The sequence below is a fragment of the Desmodus rotundus genome, chromosome 7 (genome assembly GCF_022682495.2).
Source record: "Desmodus rotundus isolate HL8 chromosome 7, HLdesRot8A.1, whole genome shotgun sequence".
Taxonomy (NCBI): Eukaryota; Metazoa; Chordata; class Mammalia; order Chiroptera; family Phyllostomidae; genus Desmodus; species Desmodus rotundus.
In genome coordinates, this window is record NC_071393.1 from 111,090,493 (window position 1) to 111,106,332 (window position 15,840).

The following is a 15,840-nucleotide window of genomic DNA, read 5'->3' on the forward strand; positions in this document are numbered from 1 at the left end:
CCAGGTCTGGGAAGAGGGCTTTTCCTCCCAGAACGCACGGAGCTGAGTTACCCAGGGCTCGGCCCGCCTCCGCCTCACCTGTCCCTCCAGTCCCCAGGAGCCGCTCTGGCACCCCTCGTAGGTCTTCATGGAGACCGCGGAAGATCTCGTGCAGTTTCTCGAAATGCTCGGAAGAGGCGGCGGAGGTGGCCATGGCGCAGGCAGGGCTCAAGCAGCGGCCGCCGAGATTCGCACCCTGGGCCCGCTCTTGCCACAGCTATCAGCCGCCCAGCTCCGCAGGCATCACCGCGAACTCCTCCAGCAGCGCCACCGCCCACCTTGGAAGAGGCGCTTCCGGGGCCGCGGCTGGGTCCTCCCGACCCGGAACGCCCACCCCCTTCATCGCCGTCACGGAGGGAGAGCCGCGCGCGAAAGCCTTAGGGAAAGGTCGCGCGCACCGCGCCGCCCGGGAGAATCTTGTGAGAGCAGCGGCGCGCCCCTGCCAGCAGCAGTCCAAGACCTCCGGATACAATCAGCGCGGGTTTCGGGGGACCGCCACAACGGAAGGGATTATGTGGACCCGCGGGACTGGCAGCGCGGCCGCCTCTCCCCGGGGCCCCGCCCCCAGTGTCGGGCGGGCGCTGCAGTGCATGCCGGGGGCTGTAGTTCGGCCAGGAAAGCGCACTTACCGGAGGTCACGCGTCGAGGGGTGCGGTCTTGCGCCGGAACACACTGGAGTGAGTCTGAGCGTCTTGGTTTGGTATCATTGTGTGTCTGGACGTCATCTCACTGTCATAGCACTTTTGGGTCCCCCTTGACTTCCTTAGTTCGTGTCCTGACCAAATGTTAGCGTTCAGCCCTCGAAATGTAGTCGGGCCAGGCTCCTGCCTGCCCTCGAGCGGTAAAGCACCTTTCCTGGGGAGGTCAAGCGACCAGGGTCACCTGCTTTCAGAAGCGTTCCCTGGGCAATGTGACCACCCAAAATGTACTCAGCCTTTAGCGGCCGGATGGCCTTAGGGCTTTTCGTTCACTCCGCAGATGTTTGTAAGTGTTAAACAGTCACTGTGCGGGGGTCTGGGCACACGCTGGTGATGAAAAGATTCACTCTGGGCGCTTGGGTAATTTATAATGTGGTGAGCGTGGGGGACCCGGCTGCAAGTCCCATTCCTACTAAGCGTAATGTGTTAACAGTAACAAAGTCTTTTCCTGCATTCCATGGGTTTCCATCGTTCACTGGAAGGGAATTCCTATTTTCATTGATTACATGGTTTGCCTGTGGAGCTGGTTCTGGAATGTTTGCTTAGCAGCCCAATACTTAAAACTGCCCACACGTATTTAGAAATATATGACTGTTCAGGAGGAAATGATTGTGATTTATATCTCCTGGACCCTTATTTTTACTAGAGTGAGTTCAGTAACCATTGATTCAAGAAACTTGTTAAGCTCCTAATGTTAAGCATAGAGAAAAAGCAAACTCTTGAGATTTTTGGTGTCAGGCAGTGTACTGTAAAGTCCCACAGCATTGTTACAGAAGGGGCAAGTACAAAAAGGAGACAAGTAATCTGGGATGGAAAAAGTAATCCTTGAACAGCAACACAAAAGAAAAGCAGAAGATGGGTAACTGAATGATCAAATTATTACACAACTGAAGTTAATGGCATCTCAATTGAGACTATACTGTAGCTAGACTTTGGGACAAATTATTCTTAGAATGAGAAATGACTGCTTAACTGTAACAATGAAGTGTTTTCTTCTTTTGACTATAATTAAATTTTCATTTAATTTTTTTCTTCTGTTGACTCTAAACTTTCCTTTAATTCTTGTAGTTTTTATTCTGGTAAATTAAAACATGGTAAGTAATCAAACATTTTTATTTGTCATTGACAGTTCAATTAAGTAAAATATGAATTCAGTTATTCCACTGCACCATTACCAAGTTTTCCAGTTTTTACATAAAATAACCACTTCCAAATATATAGTTCAATGGTCAAAACAAGTTCAACAAAAGATTATTAATTTACAAATACGAGAAGACTGTGGTCCAATAACTCTTTTCCCCACCAAAGTGAACATACAATTGTTGGTCCAAGAAAATCACAAATTCTGTCAGGATAACATACTGTAAACAGGTGATGGAAACCTTACCAATTTCTCACACTTCCTTTGGCAACAGTACTTTTGATAAAAGTTCTCCAAATAAAGTGTAGATTCTTTTTAGGAAATAGACCTTTTAATCTTGTCAAGATAATGTAAGCAAATGCCCTAAGAGGTTATTAAATCGACTGTAACTACCAATATCAGTCCTTAAGTTAATGTTGCTAAAAAAATTGAGGGGTGTTTTTCGTTTTGGCGGTTTTTTCTGCCACCTTGGTTGACCGGGACTTACGACAGTGCCCCAATCAGCTTTGCTAACTCCGCTGCTCCCCCTTAATTCTTCTATAGCTGGATATTAGCATCTTCAGCTTTTTTTTTTTTTTAATCCTTAACTAGTCCCTTCATTATCTTCCAGGCTTATTCTCTTTTTGGAACTTGTTTCTTGCTTCCTGTGTGCTTCTTGGTGGGTAGTTCCCGACATGAACAGTCTGCTTCCCCTTGCAGCTCTACCCATCGCATCAGACTGTGTGACACTGGCTGGCTCCATCTCTGACCATTTGCCTGCATCAGGCTCTGGTTTAACACTGCTCCTTTAGGGCTATTTTGAATTTGTGAAAATACTCACAACTGCACAAATTCCCAGGAACACACATACTCAGTAGCCATCACCAGAGAGCCTTTCCCATCTTCTGGTTTTCTAAGGGAAACTAAGGCACCGAAAGGAGGCCTCCGTGGCCTGAGGTCAGTAACTGAAGTCAGGAGGCCTACCCTCTCAAATGGCTCCTTTCACTATCTCCTTGCAGGTCGGAGAAACAGCAGGAAAATGAGAATTTAAATTGATTTTCATTTCTGCCATCCTCCAGAACCCACTAACCCCTTAGAAAAGGAAGTTCTCCCACGGGCCAGGCATGGGAAAGGGCCTTACCAGCAGCGGCTTTAGGTTGTCAGAGATACAGCCGTGCCACAATCCGGATTTGGTTAAATTTCCCCAAAGAATCCAGAGGCTGGCACCATGATGGTTTTATTAGGAGATGAGGGACAAGCCCTGCTCTTGTGCCAAGCCACTGTGCCTCCTGGCGTTCGGCGGAGGCTGCGGGGTGGCCCTCTCAAAGTGAGGGTTGGTTGCTTGGGAGGAACTACATTGTGAACAAAGCTGCCACAAACCAACCCTGCCATTAGCTTAGGTTCTCCTGGGTAGTAGGTGTCAGAAGGAAAACATGAGCTTGTGGGTAATGAAGGTGTACTTATCCTATGGTGTCTTTAGTAACTGGCAATAACAGGAGCAAAGTAAATCGGGACAAATGCAAGGCGTTTTGATGAATTTGGCAGTGTATGCTGGGCTTTTGTCAGATGTCAAGTTGGCGAGTCTGAAAGGTTTGCTCTCTTTGTGCGCAAGGTTTTGGCCATCCTGAAGGAGAATCATTTTGGCAGGGAGTACTGAGTAGTCTACTGCACACTTCTCTTGGGTCCAGCGGCCTCCACCTGTCAATCCGTAGGGATGCCCAGCAGGTCACAGCTGACGTCCCAGAGCCGTCTTGCTATCGTCTCGTTACGAGCCTGGGCAGAGACCCATGTCACATGGCAGTCACTGGAAGGGAAAGAGAGAGGTGTAAAGCACAGGGTTAAGAATGGAGTCTGGGCCTTGGCCAGGTAGCTCAGTTGGTTAGAGGATGATCCCGATAGCCAAAGTTGCAGGTTTGACCTCTGGTCAGGGCACGTACGAGAAGTAACCAGTGAGCCAATGAATGCATAAATAAGTGGAGCAACAAATCGATGGTTCTCTCTCTCTCTTTCCTTCCTCTCTCTCTAGCATCAATAAATTTTTAAAAAATTAAAGAAAAGAATGGAGTCTGTTCTCTGCCTGGGATAGGAAATATAACAGAAAACCAACCCAGGGATGGCATGTCCTTTAGGCACTTCGCAGACCCAGGGATTGTCCCGTGTCTCCATTCTCCAATCTCTACCCCAGAGAAAATGTAATTTCCAGTTTAGAGCTCACTGGACCCCCTCTGATCAGAACGCTGTGCTTGATATAAATGCATATCACTTAGTCTTAATAGCCCCCTTTAATGTATGTATTTAATTGTAATATCAGTGCCTGCCTAACATGTGTATGTCCATCTTGTTCAAATAAGTCTCTGAGGTCCACTCTACAGGACACTACAGTGTTACGTAGCTTAGGTCCTGCTATGTACACTGGTCAGAGATGCTCAGAGTAAACAAAACAAAACAAAACAAAAACACAAAACACTTCTTGTTTCTGGTCCACCTGTTTTTAAACTGGAAGAACAAGTAAAGTCACTTTTATAAATAATGAGAGAAGAAAGAGATGTAGGCAGAAAAGAAACGGTAACAAGGTACCCAATGTTCCACATGCCTTCTCTTCATTGCTGTAATTCTAATTACTGTAGGTGCCCATTAAATGCAGGAGTTGTATCTCAACTCTGCAGCACCCAGAAATTTTTCTCAAGGATAATTCTTTTATTCATTCTTGTTTCTTCTGCATCTAGCCCACAGCAGGTATTCAATGAAGGTTTTTTTAAAAAATCATTGAATAAACAGATCACAATCTTTGAAATCATATAAAAAGCACTTTTTAAAACTATGCTAGTTCAAGAAAACTGCTTCTTGGACATTCTAAGCAAATTCTGAAGGTAAAAGGCTGAGTTGACAAGTCTGGAATGACCATGTGAAGCAAACGCCTCCCACTGTGTCCATTACGACAGCGCCACTTCAGTGTGGGCTGTGCACCAGCAGCCGGAGCATCACCTGGAAACCCGTCAGCAGTGCCCGTTCCCAGACCTACTGAATCAATCTCTGGGGTTGAGGCCCAGGAATCTGTTTTTAACCAGTTCTCCAGATGGTTCTTAAATGCACAAAAGTTTGAGAAAAACCACTTAAAGAAATCTTTGCATTTAAAAAACAAGCTGTATGCCCTGAATGATGTGGCTTAGCGGGTGGGAGTCATCCTGCAAACCAAGGGGCTGCAGGTTTGAGTCCTAGTTGGGGCACATGACAGGGCCGCCAGCCAGGTCCCTGGTTGGGGGTGTGTGAAAGGCGACAGATCGATGTTTCTCGTGCACATTGATATTTTTCTCCCTCTCTTTCTCCCTCCTTTCTCTACAAATAAATGAAGTATTTAAAAAACAAGCCTTATAAGTATAGTACTTCTGTTTAAGGGAACTCACCGGCACAACCTGCCATTTCTGAGTGAGAAGTCCCATCACTGGGAAGCAGAAGCTCTCCATGACTTTGGAAATGACCTGGCCTCTGTAAGCCTCTGCAGCCTCCGCTGCACTATGCCTCACACTCTGCTAAGTTTACGGTGAACAGCAAATGACACAATGGACATGAGAGTCCCTTGTAAGCTATGGCGCGCTGTAAAAATTCAAATTCTACAGTAAGAGCTACTTGAGTGTAGGTAAGGCACACGCACAGCCACGGTGCTGTATTCACAGGGGGGTTAATCAGTGTGGTAAAAGATTCCCCACGCATGCTGTCTCAGTTAATGTCACCACCAGTCTCCTCATAGCACAGGCTTCCACCCAAGTCACCAGATCTTCCCTGATTCCCTCACTCAGTTGGTCAACAAGTGGTAAAAACTCTGCCTTTTCACCTAGCCATTCTTTTCATTCCAATTGTCATCACCCTAAGCCAGGAACTCATTATCTCTCAGGGTACTTATTCATTCATTAAACAAAGTCAACAGGGATGCTTTTGTAAAGCACAGACCAGATTATGTCTTTTTCTACTTCAAATTTATGTATAGTCCATTCTTTAAAATTTTGGGTCATTTCCACAAAATTTTGAAGGTAGAGGTAAAAACACATTAAGAATGTGATCTTATGTGATACCTGAGATTTTCTTCAAAATAACATGGGGTGAAAAAAATATGGGAAGGGATTGCAGATTGGGATGGGGTAGGTCTGGCCATGAGTTAAGGGTTGTGGAGGCTGGATTATGGGTATGTGGGGATTTAACATGCTATTTTGTCAACTACTATGCATATTCAAAATTCTCCAAAATAAAAAATTTTAAAAGTCTTCACTCATTCAAGAAAGAAGTCCACTGATACTATTTCAGTCCTGAAGACAGTAGAGAAATACAGGTTCAAATTCTTCTTAATATAAAAAAAAAAAGTCCAAAAAGGAACAAAGAAAACTGAATTGACATAACAAAATACAGGAATAAAAGAAACAACCAGAAAGCATAATCGTCAGTAGAAAAGATGACATGAATAAAGCCAAACCTAGCAGTTACCACAAAAAAATGTGAATGGGTCAAATTTTCCTATTAAAAGGTAAAAAGCCTAAAGAACAAAAGCTATTTTAGGCAATGCACTTTTTAATTTTTTAATTTATTTTAAAAGATTTTATTTATTTTTAGACAGAGGAGGAGGGTGGGAGAGAGGAAGAGAAACATCAATGTGTGGTTGCCTCTCATGTGCCCTCTATTGGAGACCTGGCCTACAACCCAGGCATGTGCCCCCACTGGGGATCGAACCAGCAACCCATCAGTTCACAGGCTGGTGCTCAATCAATGAGCCACACCAGCCAGGGAGGCAATGCGCTTTTTAAAAAGGATACGGTATACCAAACAAATCCAAATTACTTCCTTTAGGCAATAAAATTCCATCTTCAACAACAAATATATTCATACCTGAAATGATTCCCACTTAGAATCTCAAGACCTTCTGTTAAAGCACAATACAAGCTGGTCTGGGCTCCCTCCTGAGGGGTCTTGATGAAGGAGGAGAAAAGCCGCCACATCCATTGCATGAAAGACGAGTGCCGAGTCAATTCAGACTTGACCGTGCCAGGGTGTACAGAGTATGTCGAAACGCCAGAGCCTGATGGGGGGGTGGGGGTGCCACAGAGAGAGGGAAAGGCAGGACTTAATGTTCCATGAATGGCCAAAGAGAGCAGAGGACATGAATAAACACTGCCCAGTTTCAAATCTTGTCTCTACCCCTCATTAACTGTGACCTTGGGCAAGCTCTGGATGTTGTGACTCAGTTTCCTCATCTGTAAAGTGGGGATAATAATAGCTGCACCTCACAGGATCGTTCTGAGGATTAAATGATGAGTTCATATGTAAAAGAGCTTAGAATAGTGTCTGGTGCGTTTACACATTTAGAAATGGCATTTATACATACGCTCTTTCAGGTTCCGGTTTCCTCACTGGAAACCTTGGGAGCAGAAATGTTTCCAACTTCGTTCCGTGTTATAAAGGTAATATAATACATACACACATACTGTTTATTACCCACTCTCCCTGTTACAGGTGAGGTTTTGTAGCCCCATGTGTTTTGGTGTCAAGCTTATTTAAAAAAATGAATTTTTAGGCCTTCGTGGATTTTACAAGTTGCAGATAAAGGATTGTGGACTTGTATTATTTTCAACTCGACCTCTGCTCTACATGACCCATATTTTACATTCTGAGTTCCAACCATAACAGCCTTCTCTCTGTTTCTCAGACTGAGCGCAACATTTCACACATTGTCCCCGCTCCCCGCAGCGTTCCTCGTGTGCCCCGCGCTGCAACCCACCTAAATTCTAATCACCCTGCAAAGCTCAGCTTGCAACTCACTTCCTCAGAAAAGTCCACCCTGGTCCCTCAGACTGAATAAGGCCCCCTGCAAATCTGTTACCGGTCCTTGTACTTCCCCTTTGTAGCATTTACCACAATTGTAATTACACAACAACAAAAAAGAAACAACCTAGATGTTGTTTAGGAAATGAATCGATAGACTAAGGCACATCTATACTCTGGAACACCACACGGCCAGCAAAAGGGGTGGGGTAAACCGCTATGTACCACATAGAAGGATCTCTAAGATACCATGTTGGAACTTCAGTTCCTTATGTATGATAAGTATGTACTATGTAAACGCCCAAGATGATCGGAGAGGTGTACTTTAAAAGCTGTTGGCTGTGGTTTCTTGAGGAGAGGAAAGTAAGGTGGGGAGAGAGGGGAATAAGTGAAGGGGGGTTTTCATGTTTAACTGTATGTACTTCCACGTTATTTGAACTTCTACAATGAAAATTCTTCATGTATTATTAGACTGATTTTACCTGTGACAGTTGTATAAGTACTTGTCAATTATCTCTCCCCCATTGGATCTAAACCAAATCAAGGAAGGGACTGCACCTGCCTTGTGCACCACCCCAGCCCCAAGCCCTGAATCCAGTGCATAGAATAGCTCAGGCACCGAAAGCTTGTCTGCTGAATGGTTGACTCAGCGACCCTTCTGAAATGCCCAGGTTTCTTTCATTGCACCACAGCCGTTTCCCACCTAGTCCTCCCATCTATCAGTCTTCTTCACTCGTGCAGCCTCTGCTTCATTCTGATCCTGAGCCCATTTCTCCACCTCCAGGCCACTCTAGCTCTCTGACCAACTCTTTGGATAGAGCCGATAAAGAATGTCATGTGGGCGGAACCTATGAACTGACCACCAGCTTCCTTCTGCCTCATCTCAGAGCGGTCTGAGTGGTTTGATGATCCTGTTCCAACAATGGGGCACTTGTGTCTGATTCCTTAAGCCTGAGTTCTGCACACTTCAACTCCTGGGCAACTGCAACTATCCAGCCTGGATTCCGTTGTCTTTACTGGAAAATCCAGAGTGAATGGTGCAAAGGAACCCTGTTTATTTGTGACCGGAGATTGCCCTCCTCAAGCATACATTTCCCTCCTATCGGACCCTTTGCTGTTAAGGAGACACCGCCCCTCTGGCCCCATCCCAGCTCTTGTTTTATCCTAATAACTGCATTTTGTGCTGGTTCAGGTCCCTGCCTTCCGCTTAGTTTCACTGTGAGTAAAAAACCTTGGCTAGCTCACAAAGCCTGAGTTAATTATGACAATAATCTGTGAAGCAGTCCCATTTTACATATGAGGAAGTCAAGTCTTGAAAAGGTAAGTAACTTGCTGCAGGTCACACAGCTAGTAAGTGGTAAAGCCAAGCCTTCAGACTCACAGCCAGAATTTCCCCGTCCCCTGGGTCACCTCCAACAATTCCGCTGTGGGCTGCTTCCCCAAACTAAGCCCAGACACAGTCATGGAAGCAGGTGCTGTCCAGAGGACAGGCTCCAGAAAAAAATCACTATTTCTGTGGGTTTTTAGCTACTTCCCTGACTCCTGTGTCCACACTCATCTCTTCTAAGCCTACCTTTTAGCCTCCGGGCCAGCTCCTTGGTGAAGAGAATGTTGGCTAACTTGCTATGACAGTAGGCCAGACCTGCACTGTAGAACTTCTCGCCATGAAGGTCATGGAAATGGATCCTTCCCAGGTGATGTCCTAGGGAAGACACATTCACTACCCTTGATGGGGCTGATTCCTTCAGCTTCTCTAGCAGCAGATGGGTCAAGAGGAAGTGACCTGTAAGAAAAAACAGAGTTAACTGAGTTCAGGAACAAGGCAGTGGTGAAGTGAGCAGGACTCTGCTATGGGAAGCAGAGAACTCAGGAGTAAGGCCTTTTGCCTCAATAATTCGCTATCACCTACAGATCAAGTTCAGCCAGCGTTTAAGGAAACAGAAACAGTCAAAGACACGAGACACCTTTCTGTGAGGTAGGTCTGGGTTATGTGAATATGAACATGATGTCCTGTCTCTCTCCAACTTTGATTAATATAACGCTTTAAGAGCAGGCAGCCTCTACCTAACACTGGCCACAAGGACCCCCACCCAATATGATTAGGCTGATCAAAGTGTCCCAAGGTAAACTGAATCTGAATCACAGATGAAAAAGTGGGCGGAACCAAGTGGGCCTCAAGTTCATCCCTGCGCTATCAGGCAGGACGATGATATGTATTATTTACTTATGGTCTATTACGGCCCAGAGGTCCAATCACACCACAAAGAAGGCTCATTCTGGTCCCTAAGTTTTCCAAGGAGAACTTTAGGTTCCCTATAGCTTTTGCGATGAGCCCAGATTTCTTACCCAAGTGGTTGACTCCTATGTGCATCTCAAAGCCATCTGCTGTCTTGGAGTAGGGACACATCATCACTCCTGCGTTGTTTATCAAAATGTGGAGCTGCTTTTCCTCTGCAGGGAAGAGGACACAGAACCACAGCTATGACATTTCAGACCTCTGCCTCACACCCAGGTTCTGGAAATGGAGATGCAGGACTTCAATCTTTCCTCCGTGTTCCCTTTATATTTACTTTGTATTGTTTTCACTCTAAGACTTTAGGAAGCTCCTGCATACTTCTACTACAGGCCCAAATTCCATCCTACACTATCAAATGACCTTTTCAATCTTTCCAGTTCAGGGGCTACTTACTTACTGCTTCTGGGAAGTGTTCCATCCGCCTTTCCCAACAGAAAGACTTCCCAGCTGAATGGGAAGATTCCAAAGCAAGAGAAAAAACGACATTTTCTATGCACCGCCACCACTGGGAGTCAGGCCCCAAAAGAAATACTGGTTCCACCTCTTTGTTGCATCTGCCAACTTTCTCTCATGGTTCATTTTCTCACGTGGTTAGTAATTTCTGACTACGCGCTCATATTGGTGGAAGTTGTTTTTCTTGGGAGGCCTGGTTCCCCGGGCCATAAGAGGATATGCCTACAGAAGGCTCTTGGATTTGTTTTTCATGTGATACTACTAGGTTTTATGTTAATTTCTCAGCTTAAGATTCTTGTACTTTTTGGAGGTGTGACTTCTACCTTGTCCCCCATAGATGATGCCAGATTGAGGTTCTAATTTCTTGCAGACAATTATTTATTCATCTCTGTCCTGAAGAGATGATAAGCTTCTTTGTCATGTCCCTCAGCTGGTGGCCTGGGCTTTTTTAATCTCCTGTACCAGGGACCAGATGGCCTTTTGTGAATCCCAACCTTATGTGGAGCCTCAGATACAGCTCAGCAGCTCTCAAGGACCTGAAACCTCATTTCCAGACCCTAAAACTCGTATTGAGCTCTGAAACTCCTGTGAGATTTTTGGCTTTAGTTCTTACGTGCTGCTATGACTTTTTGAGGTCACTTTTATTGCTGCCTATTGAGCATTCCTCTTTGTTACTAATGAGTTCAACTGTGAATCAAAAGCTTTTGGTTATATTTGATACGGCATTTCTATATATTAGACAGGGAGAGCACTCTTTTCCTTTTAGCTAAATCTGCCACATCAATCACAAGACCCACAACACAGTCTCGGGTTCTCCACTCACCTTCCAGGAAGCCCTTAGCAAAGGCTCGAATAGATTTAGTATCAGCCAAGTCCAGTTTCCGCACCAAAACCTGTTGGTTCCCTGTCACAATCTGGATCTCTCTGGCCACCAACTCCCCCTTTTGCACATCCCGGCAAGCTATGTACACACGGGCCCCTGTCAATCAACATATAAGAAACTGTCAGCTCTGTTTTGGAGTGGGTATTATAGCTCTGATACTGCTGCTGAATGTTATTTTCTCCTCTTTTATTTTTTTTACCCCTACTTCTCAACAGAGGTATATGATGAGTACAGTAGGAAAGAAAAATAAATCAATAACATTCATTAAGTGTCCATTATATATGAAGCATTGTACTAGATTCAGACCATCAGACCAGTGGGGCACTTGGAATGTTCTTGAATTCCAAGATTGGAGGAAGTAAATGAGAATGGTCCCCATTGTGGGAGGTAAAACAGCAGCAGCAGGAGGAAATCAGAAGTAGATAAACTTGCCTCTTTGAGCCAGCTCTTTGGCTGTCTCCTTCCCGATGCCTGTGTTGGCTCCGGTGACAACAGCCACCTTCCCGGGAAGCTGGACAGTTGATGTACACACCCCACTGGAGAACATTTTCCTGCAGACAGAGGAGGAGAGCTCATCAGTTCTTCATTTTCCTTGTTTCAACCAGAGGGCCCTGCAACCCCCTGTGTCTTCAGGCCCCAAGGATGGGGTTTGCTTTGGTTCTTTCTACCGCTGTCCTTTCATAGGTTTAAGGAAGGCTGGAAGAAAGAAAACAAGTTTTCTGTTCTCGCTTAAGAATAAAAGTGAGGCCCTGGCTGGTGTGGCTCAGTGGATTGAGTGCTGGCCTGTGAACCAAAGGGGCACCGGTTCAATTCCCCATCAGGGTACATGCCTGGGTTGTGGACCAGGTTCCCAGTGGGGGGCGTGCGAGAGGCAACCACACACTGCTGTTCCTCTCCCTCTCTTTCTCCCCCTCTTCTTCTCTCTTTAAAGGTAAATAAATAAAATCTTAAAAAAAAAAGAATAAAAGTGAGGCTATTACAAAGGCAATAATAATTGCTTAGAGCTACTCCCTACTATATAAGAACTGGATGAATATTTGATTAGCTGGGAATCTGACTTCGTTCTGAGCTCTTCTATAGGCTTAGGAAATCACAAGACTCAGCCTGGAAGAAAAAAGAACTGGTCCACTCATGCCAGTCGGTTTATATCAATAATTGGAACCTTTATGGCCTTGATAAACAGCTAGTCCAACATAAAAAGTTAAAATTATGAAAGCTTGTCAATTTGGGGCAAAAGAAACAGAAAAAAACCACACACATACTATTAAAAACAAGACAAAGAAAACATAAGTACAAAAGGGAGCTGAGATTCAAGTTCTGGTTTAATTAATTAGAGTCCTTGTTCTGAAGCACTGTACTATCCTTTTTTAAAAGAATGAATACACAAACGGGAGTCAGCAGGCCTCAGATCGTTCTCTGACAATCTTGAAACTCATGTTAAAAGAATCTGTTGATGAGGTGATGCACTTTTAAAGGGCATTTCAGTGAACTTGGAATTGCAAGCTACACACACTCCTAGCCGCTAAAGCTACCTGCTTAGTGCAACCAGGCGGATAAGAATAAGCCTCCTCCGCTAGTTTCCCACATCCCTTCAGCTCCAGGAGGGGCGATGTATCAGGACCTCTACTCAGCTCTTTCTTTACCTTAACAAGCAGGAATGAAGGGGACAGTCAACAGTGAAAGTCCAGTTCTGTCCTAGCTCCCATGACTCTTGGGTATTGTGTTCCTCAGAAAAATCTCGCTGAGATAATGAGCACTGTTTTCATTTCAGGTTCAATTTCTCAGTGAGATTCTATGTAGATAAGAGGATCTTGTGGTGGAAAGATTTTTAAAAACATCCGTTTTCTTCTGAGTACGGGCACCTAGCGTGCCTGGGGGTGGGAGCACTGAGTGTTCAGAGGACAGGAAAAATATAATTGGATGAGAGGCACGAGGAAGGTGGGGAGGGGGGAAAGAAGAGGTGAACCGGGTAAGAAATGACGGTGTAATCTAGCGCACCTGCCAGTTCCGTGGGACGGTGACTGTCCCAGCATCCAGCAACCCGCATCACCTCACCTCACCCCTCCGTGTCCTTTCAGTTTCTGGTTCACCGTCACCACTGGTGATTTACTCACAACCAATCAGCGGGCTGCCTGTCGTCCAGCTCGCTGCCGATGCTCTCGGGGCACTCAGCCAGCCACTGACTGACTGACCACCTGATTGGGAGACTGCTACCCTCATCCTCTCCGCCCCAGGGTACCCGAAATCCCAGGGCACGCCTCCGATCCCGATAATTCTGCTCCGAAAGCGGGAAGGGGCGCAGGGTTATCATTTTCCTTCCTTTATAACATCGCCCAGAGGCACAGAGAATCTAACGATAACAAGGGAGCAAGCAATGGAGATGCAGAAGTCTGGGTTCCCGTCGCGAACCAGTTTCAGAAAGCAGAAAAGTTGAATCGCCCCATTGTACTTGAAAGGCTGGAAGCAAGAGGCTCAACAGAGCTGGTTCAAGGAGTGGGGGCTATGGAGAAAACAGTCTTGAGGTCCACACCTCATTTTGGGGTCTGAAACCCCCAAAGCTGTAAACTTAAGTGTCTGAGATAGCCTGGCACTCGGGGTTTGCTGGAGCCGGAAGCAAGGGCTGCTCAGATGGAAAAGGGGACCAGGAGAAACAAAGCAGGGAGCTCCGGTCTGCAGTCCCTTCCCACGGCCTGGGGTCCGGTGGTATCACCCTCCGCGCGTCTAGAGCAGTCGGACCTCCCCCGACCAACCTAACCCGGCCCACGTGGACGTTTCCTTTTCCTTCTGTTGAAGAACAGAGCTTCATTAAGGATTTTTACCGCCCTCCCTCCCCCACAGACTTCTCAAGAGAAGGCAGTAGACTTGCACAGACCTGATTTGGGGTGCAGCAATGTACAAGAGAAGGGGGAGGAGGAGAAGCAGGAGCAGGACCCCAATCATCTTGCGGGGCAGCAGCTGCGGCGGGGCACCCACGTAGGGTGATGCTCCCGCAGTGCTCACCGAAAGTGGCTTCCTTTCCCAAACACGCCCTAGTCCAGTAGGACTGCAAAGCCGGGGAGCAAGGCCGTCTGGGAAATGTAGTCCAAAGCCTGGCGTGGGCTAACAGGCAGGGAGCATGCTCTTCCCAGTCGCGGAGAGAAGTTGAACCGGACGCCAGGTCAATTGCAGATCCCCAACCATCTAGGGTCCAGGGCCTTTGGGGTCTTCCAACCAGCTCTCCCCCAGCCCTCCTGGCCACCGGCGGTTCTCGGGAAATCTCCCCAGACCTCTATCTCCCGATGCCCACGTCTAGACCCCGGTTCATTTTCCCCCAATGATCGTTAGGCAGTTACCACATAGTTTCTCCTGGAGATCAAATATTGGCACCTGGGAAATGTTTTAAGGCCGTTGACACAGGAAAGGAGCAGTTGGCGCCTGACAGTTGGTAAGAAAGGAAGAGGTGAGAATTCTTCCTCCTTAGGGATTCCAATGGAGCAGAAGCAATTGGTCCCTGAACACATTCCCAGGAGAATCACTTTACTGTGCCTATTTTGAATTATGATGGTAATTATCATAGTTTTCCTGATGTTTGACGGTTGCTTGGTAATAGCATATGGTTTTCTTGATGACTTGGGTTACTAATATTAACCCCAAAGTAGTAATGAATTTCTCAGCTGTTTTTGCCAACTCATGAAAGTATTTGATCCCGTCTTGAATGAAGGCCATGAAAATTCTATGGGAATAAGGTTCCCTGTTCAGTCATTCCCTGCAGCTCTGCTGTCTGAGGACTTGATGTGGTTTCCAGGAGGTAAAGATGGGGGATGGTTAGCTGGTCAATATCTGGCTGTGATTCCTTATTGCACTATACAAATGTATTCTGGATCTTTCTTCTGGATAATTCATTTCCATTTGATTGAAAAACACAGACTCCAAGGTCAACTGAAATCGATGTATCAACTGGAGAAGAGAGGGTTTCCTTCATACAAGTTTCTACTGATTGGACATTAGGTTGCCCAATTTTGTCACATGTTCATTATCGTGTTACCTAATATTTGTACAGGGTTTACACCTTAATTAAAAGCTTTTCACATGTTTTGCTTCACGTGTATTCCTGTGCTGAGGTCCAACAGGGAGCCAGGCAGAAATGACTTCTGGCCTGTCAGGGGAGACCTTAAACAAGTGATCACTGTGAATAAATAGCTCAGGTTAGGGTTATGAGGGCGGAAAGAGAAAGCTTTGGGAGCTCATAGCAGGAGGCCCCTCCTGGTCTCGCGATCAGGAGCAGCTTCTTTGAGGAAACATTTGAGCTGAAGCCCGAGGGAAGGTCAGAAGTTAGTGGCAAGCAACCCCGCAGGGAAGAGTGCTCTGAGCAGAGGCAGAGCAGGCAGGTGAGAACGATGGGGAGCATTGGACTGGCTGAGGCATGGCGCAGGACGGAGGGCCAGAAGTGGCTTATTACGTGCCCGGCCATGTCCAGGTGCTCTATAACTATATAATCCTTTTATTTCCATAACAACTCTATTAAGTAGGTACTATAATTTCCCCTATTTTACAGACAAGGAAA

The 15,840-nt window shown here is 46.0% G+C and overlaps 2 protein-coding genes across 6 annotated transcripts in view; both read right to left on the minus strand.

Annotated features, from left to right (window-relative positions):
- Nucleotides 1-591, minus strand: part of VTI1B (vesicle transport through interaction with t-SNAREs 1B) — a 42,496-nt gene extending 41,905 nt beyond the window's left edge. For all 3 annotated transcript variants that reach the window (XR_008427277.2, XR_008427278.2, XM_024567619.4), the window contains exon 1: nt 79-591. Coding sequence is in view for 1 of the 3 variants with exons in the window: in XM_024567619.4 (XP_024423387.1) it covers nt 79-193 (115 nt within the window). In the remaining 2 variants the exon portion in view is untranslated. The remainder of the gene's footprint in view (nt 1-78) is intronic.
- Nucleotides 592-1,832: 1,241 nt separating this feature from the next.
- Nucleotides 1,833-14,332, minus strand: RDH11 (retinol dehydrogenase 11). Of its 3 annotated transcripts, none has more exons than XM_024568249.3 (7): nt 14,170-14,332; nt 11,730-11,848; nt 11,238-11,393; nt 10,012-10,116; nt 9,239-9,448; nt 6,733-6,922; nt 1,833-3,661 (listed from the first exon to the last, which is right to left on the minus strand). In XM_024568249.3, exons 1-7 carry the CDS (start codon nt 14,235-14,237, stop codon nt 3,559-3,561), a joined length of 951 nt encoding a protein of 316 aa, XP_024424017.1. In that variant the 5' UTR covers nt 14,238-14,332; the 3' UTR covers nt 1,833-3,558. The 3 variants fall into 3 exon arrangements, with proteins under 3 accessions (XP_024424017.1, XP_045057873.1, XP_053784793.1); XM_045201938.3 differs by lacking the exon at nt 14,170-14,332 and adding an exon at nt 13,296-13,392; XM_053928818.1 differs by lacking the exon at nt 14,170-14,332 and adding an exon at nt 12,941-12,965.
- Nucleotides 14,333-15,840: the final 1,508 nt, after the last annotated feature.

Bases quoted from the DNA above. Each gene is read 5' to 3' on its own strand.
- RDH11 (XM_024568249.3), bottom strand. From the start codon at position 14,237: ATGATTGGGGTCCTGCTCCTGCTTCTCCTCCTCCCCCTTCTCTTGTAC. The intron at 11,394-11,729 runs GCAAGTTTATCT...GTTGATTGACAG, and splicing joins CAAAGAGCTGGCTCAAAGAG to GGGCCCGTGTGTACATAGCT. The intron at 3,662-6,732 runs GTATGAATATAT...TTTCCCTTCCAG, and splicing joins CTAAGTGGGAATCATTTCAG to TGACTGCCATGTGACATGGG.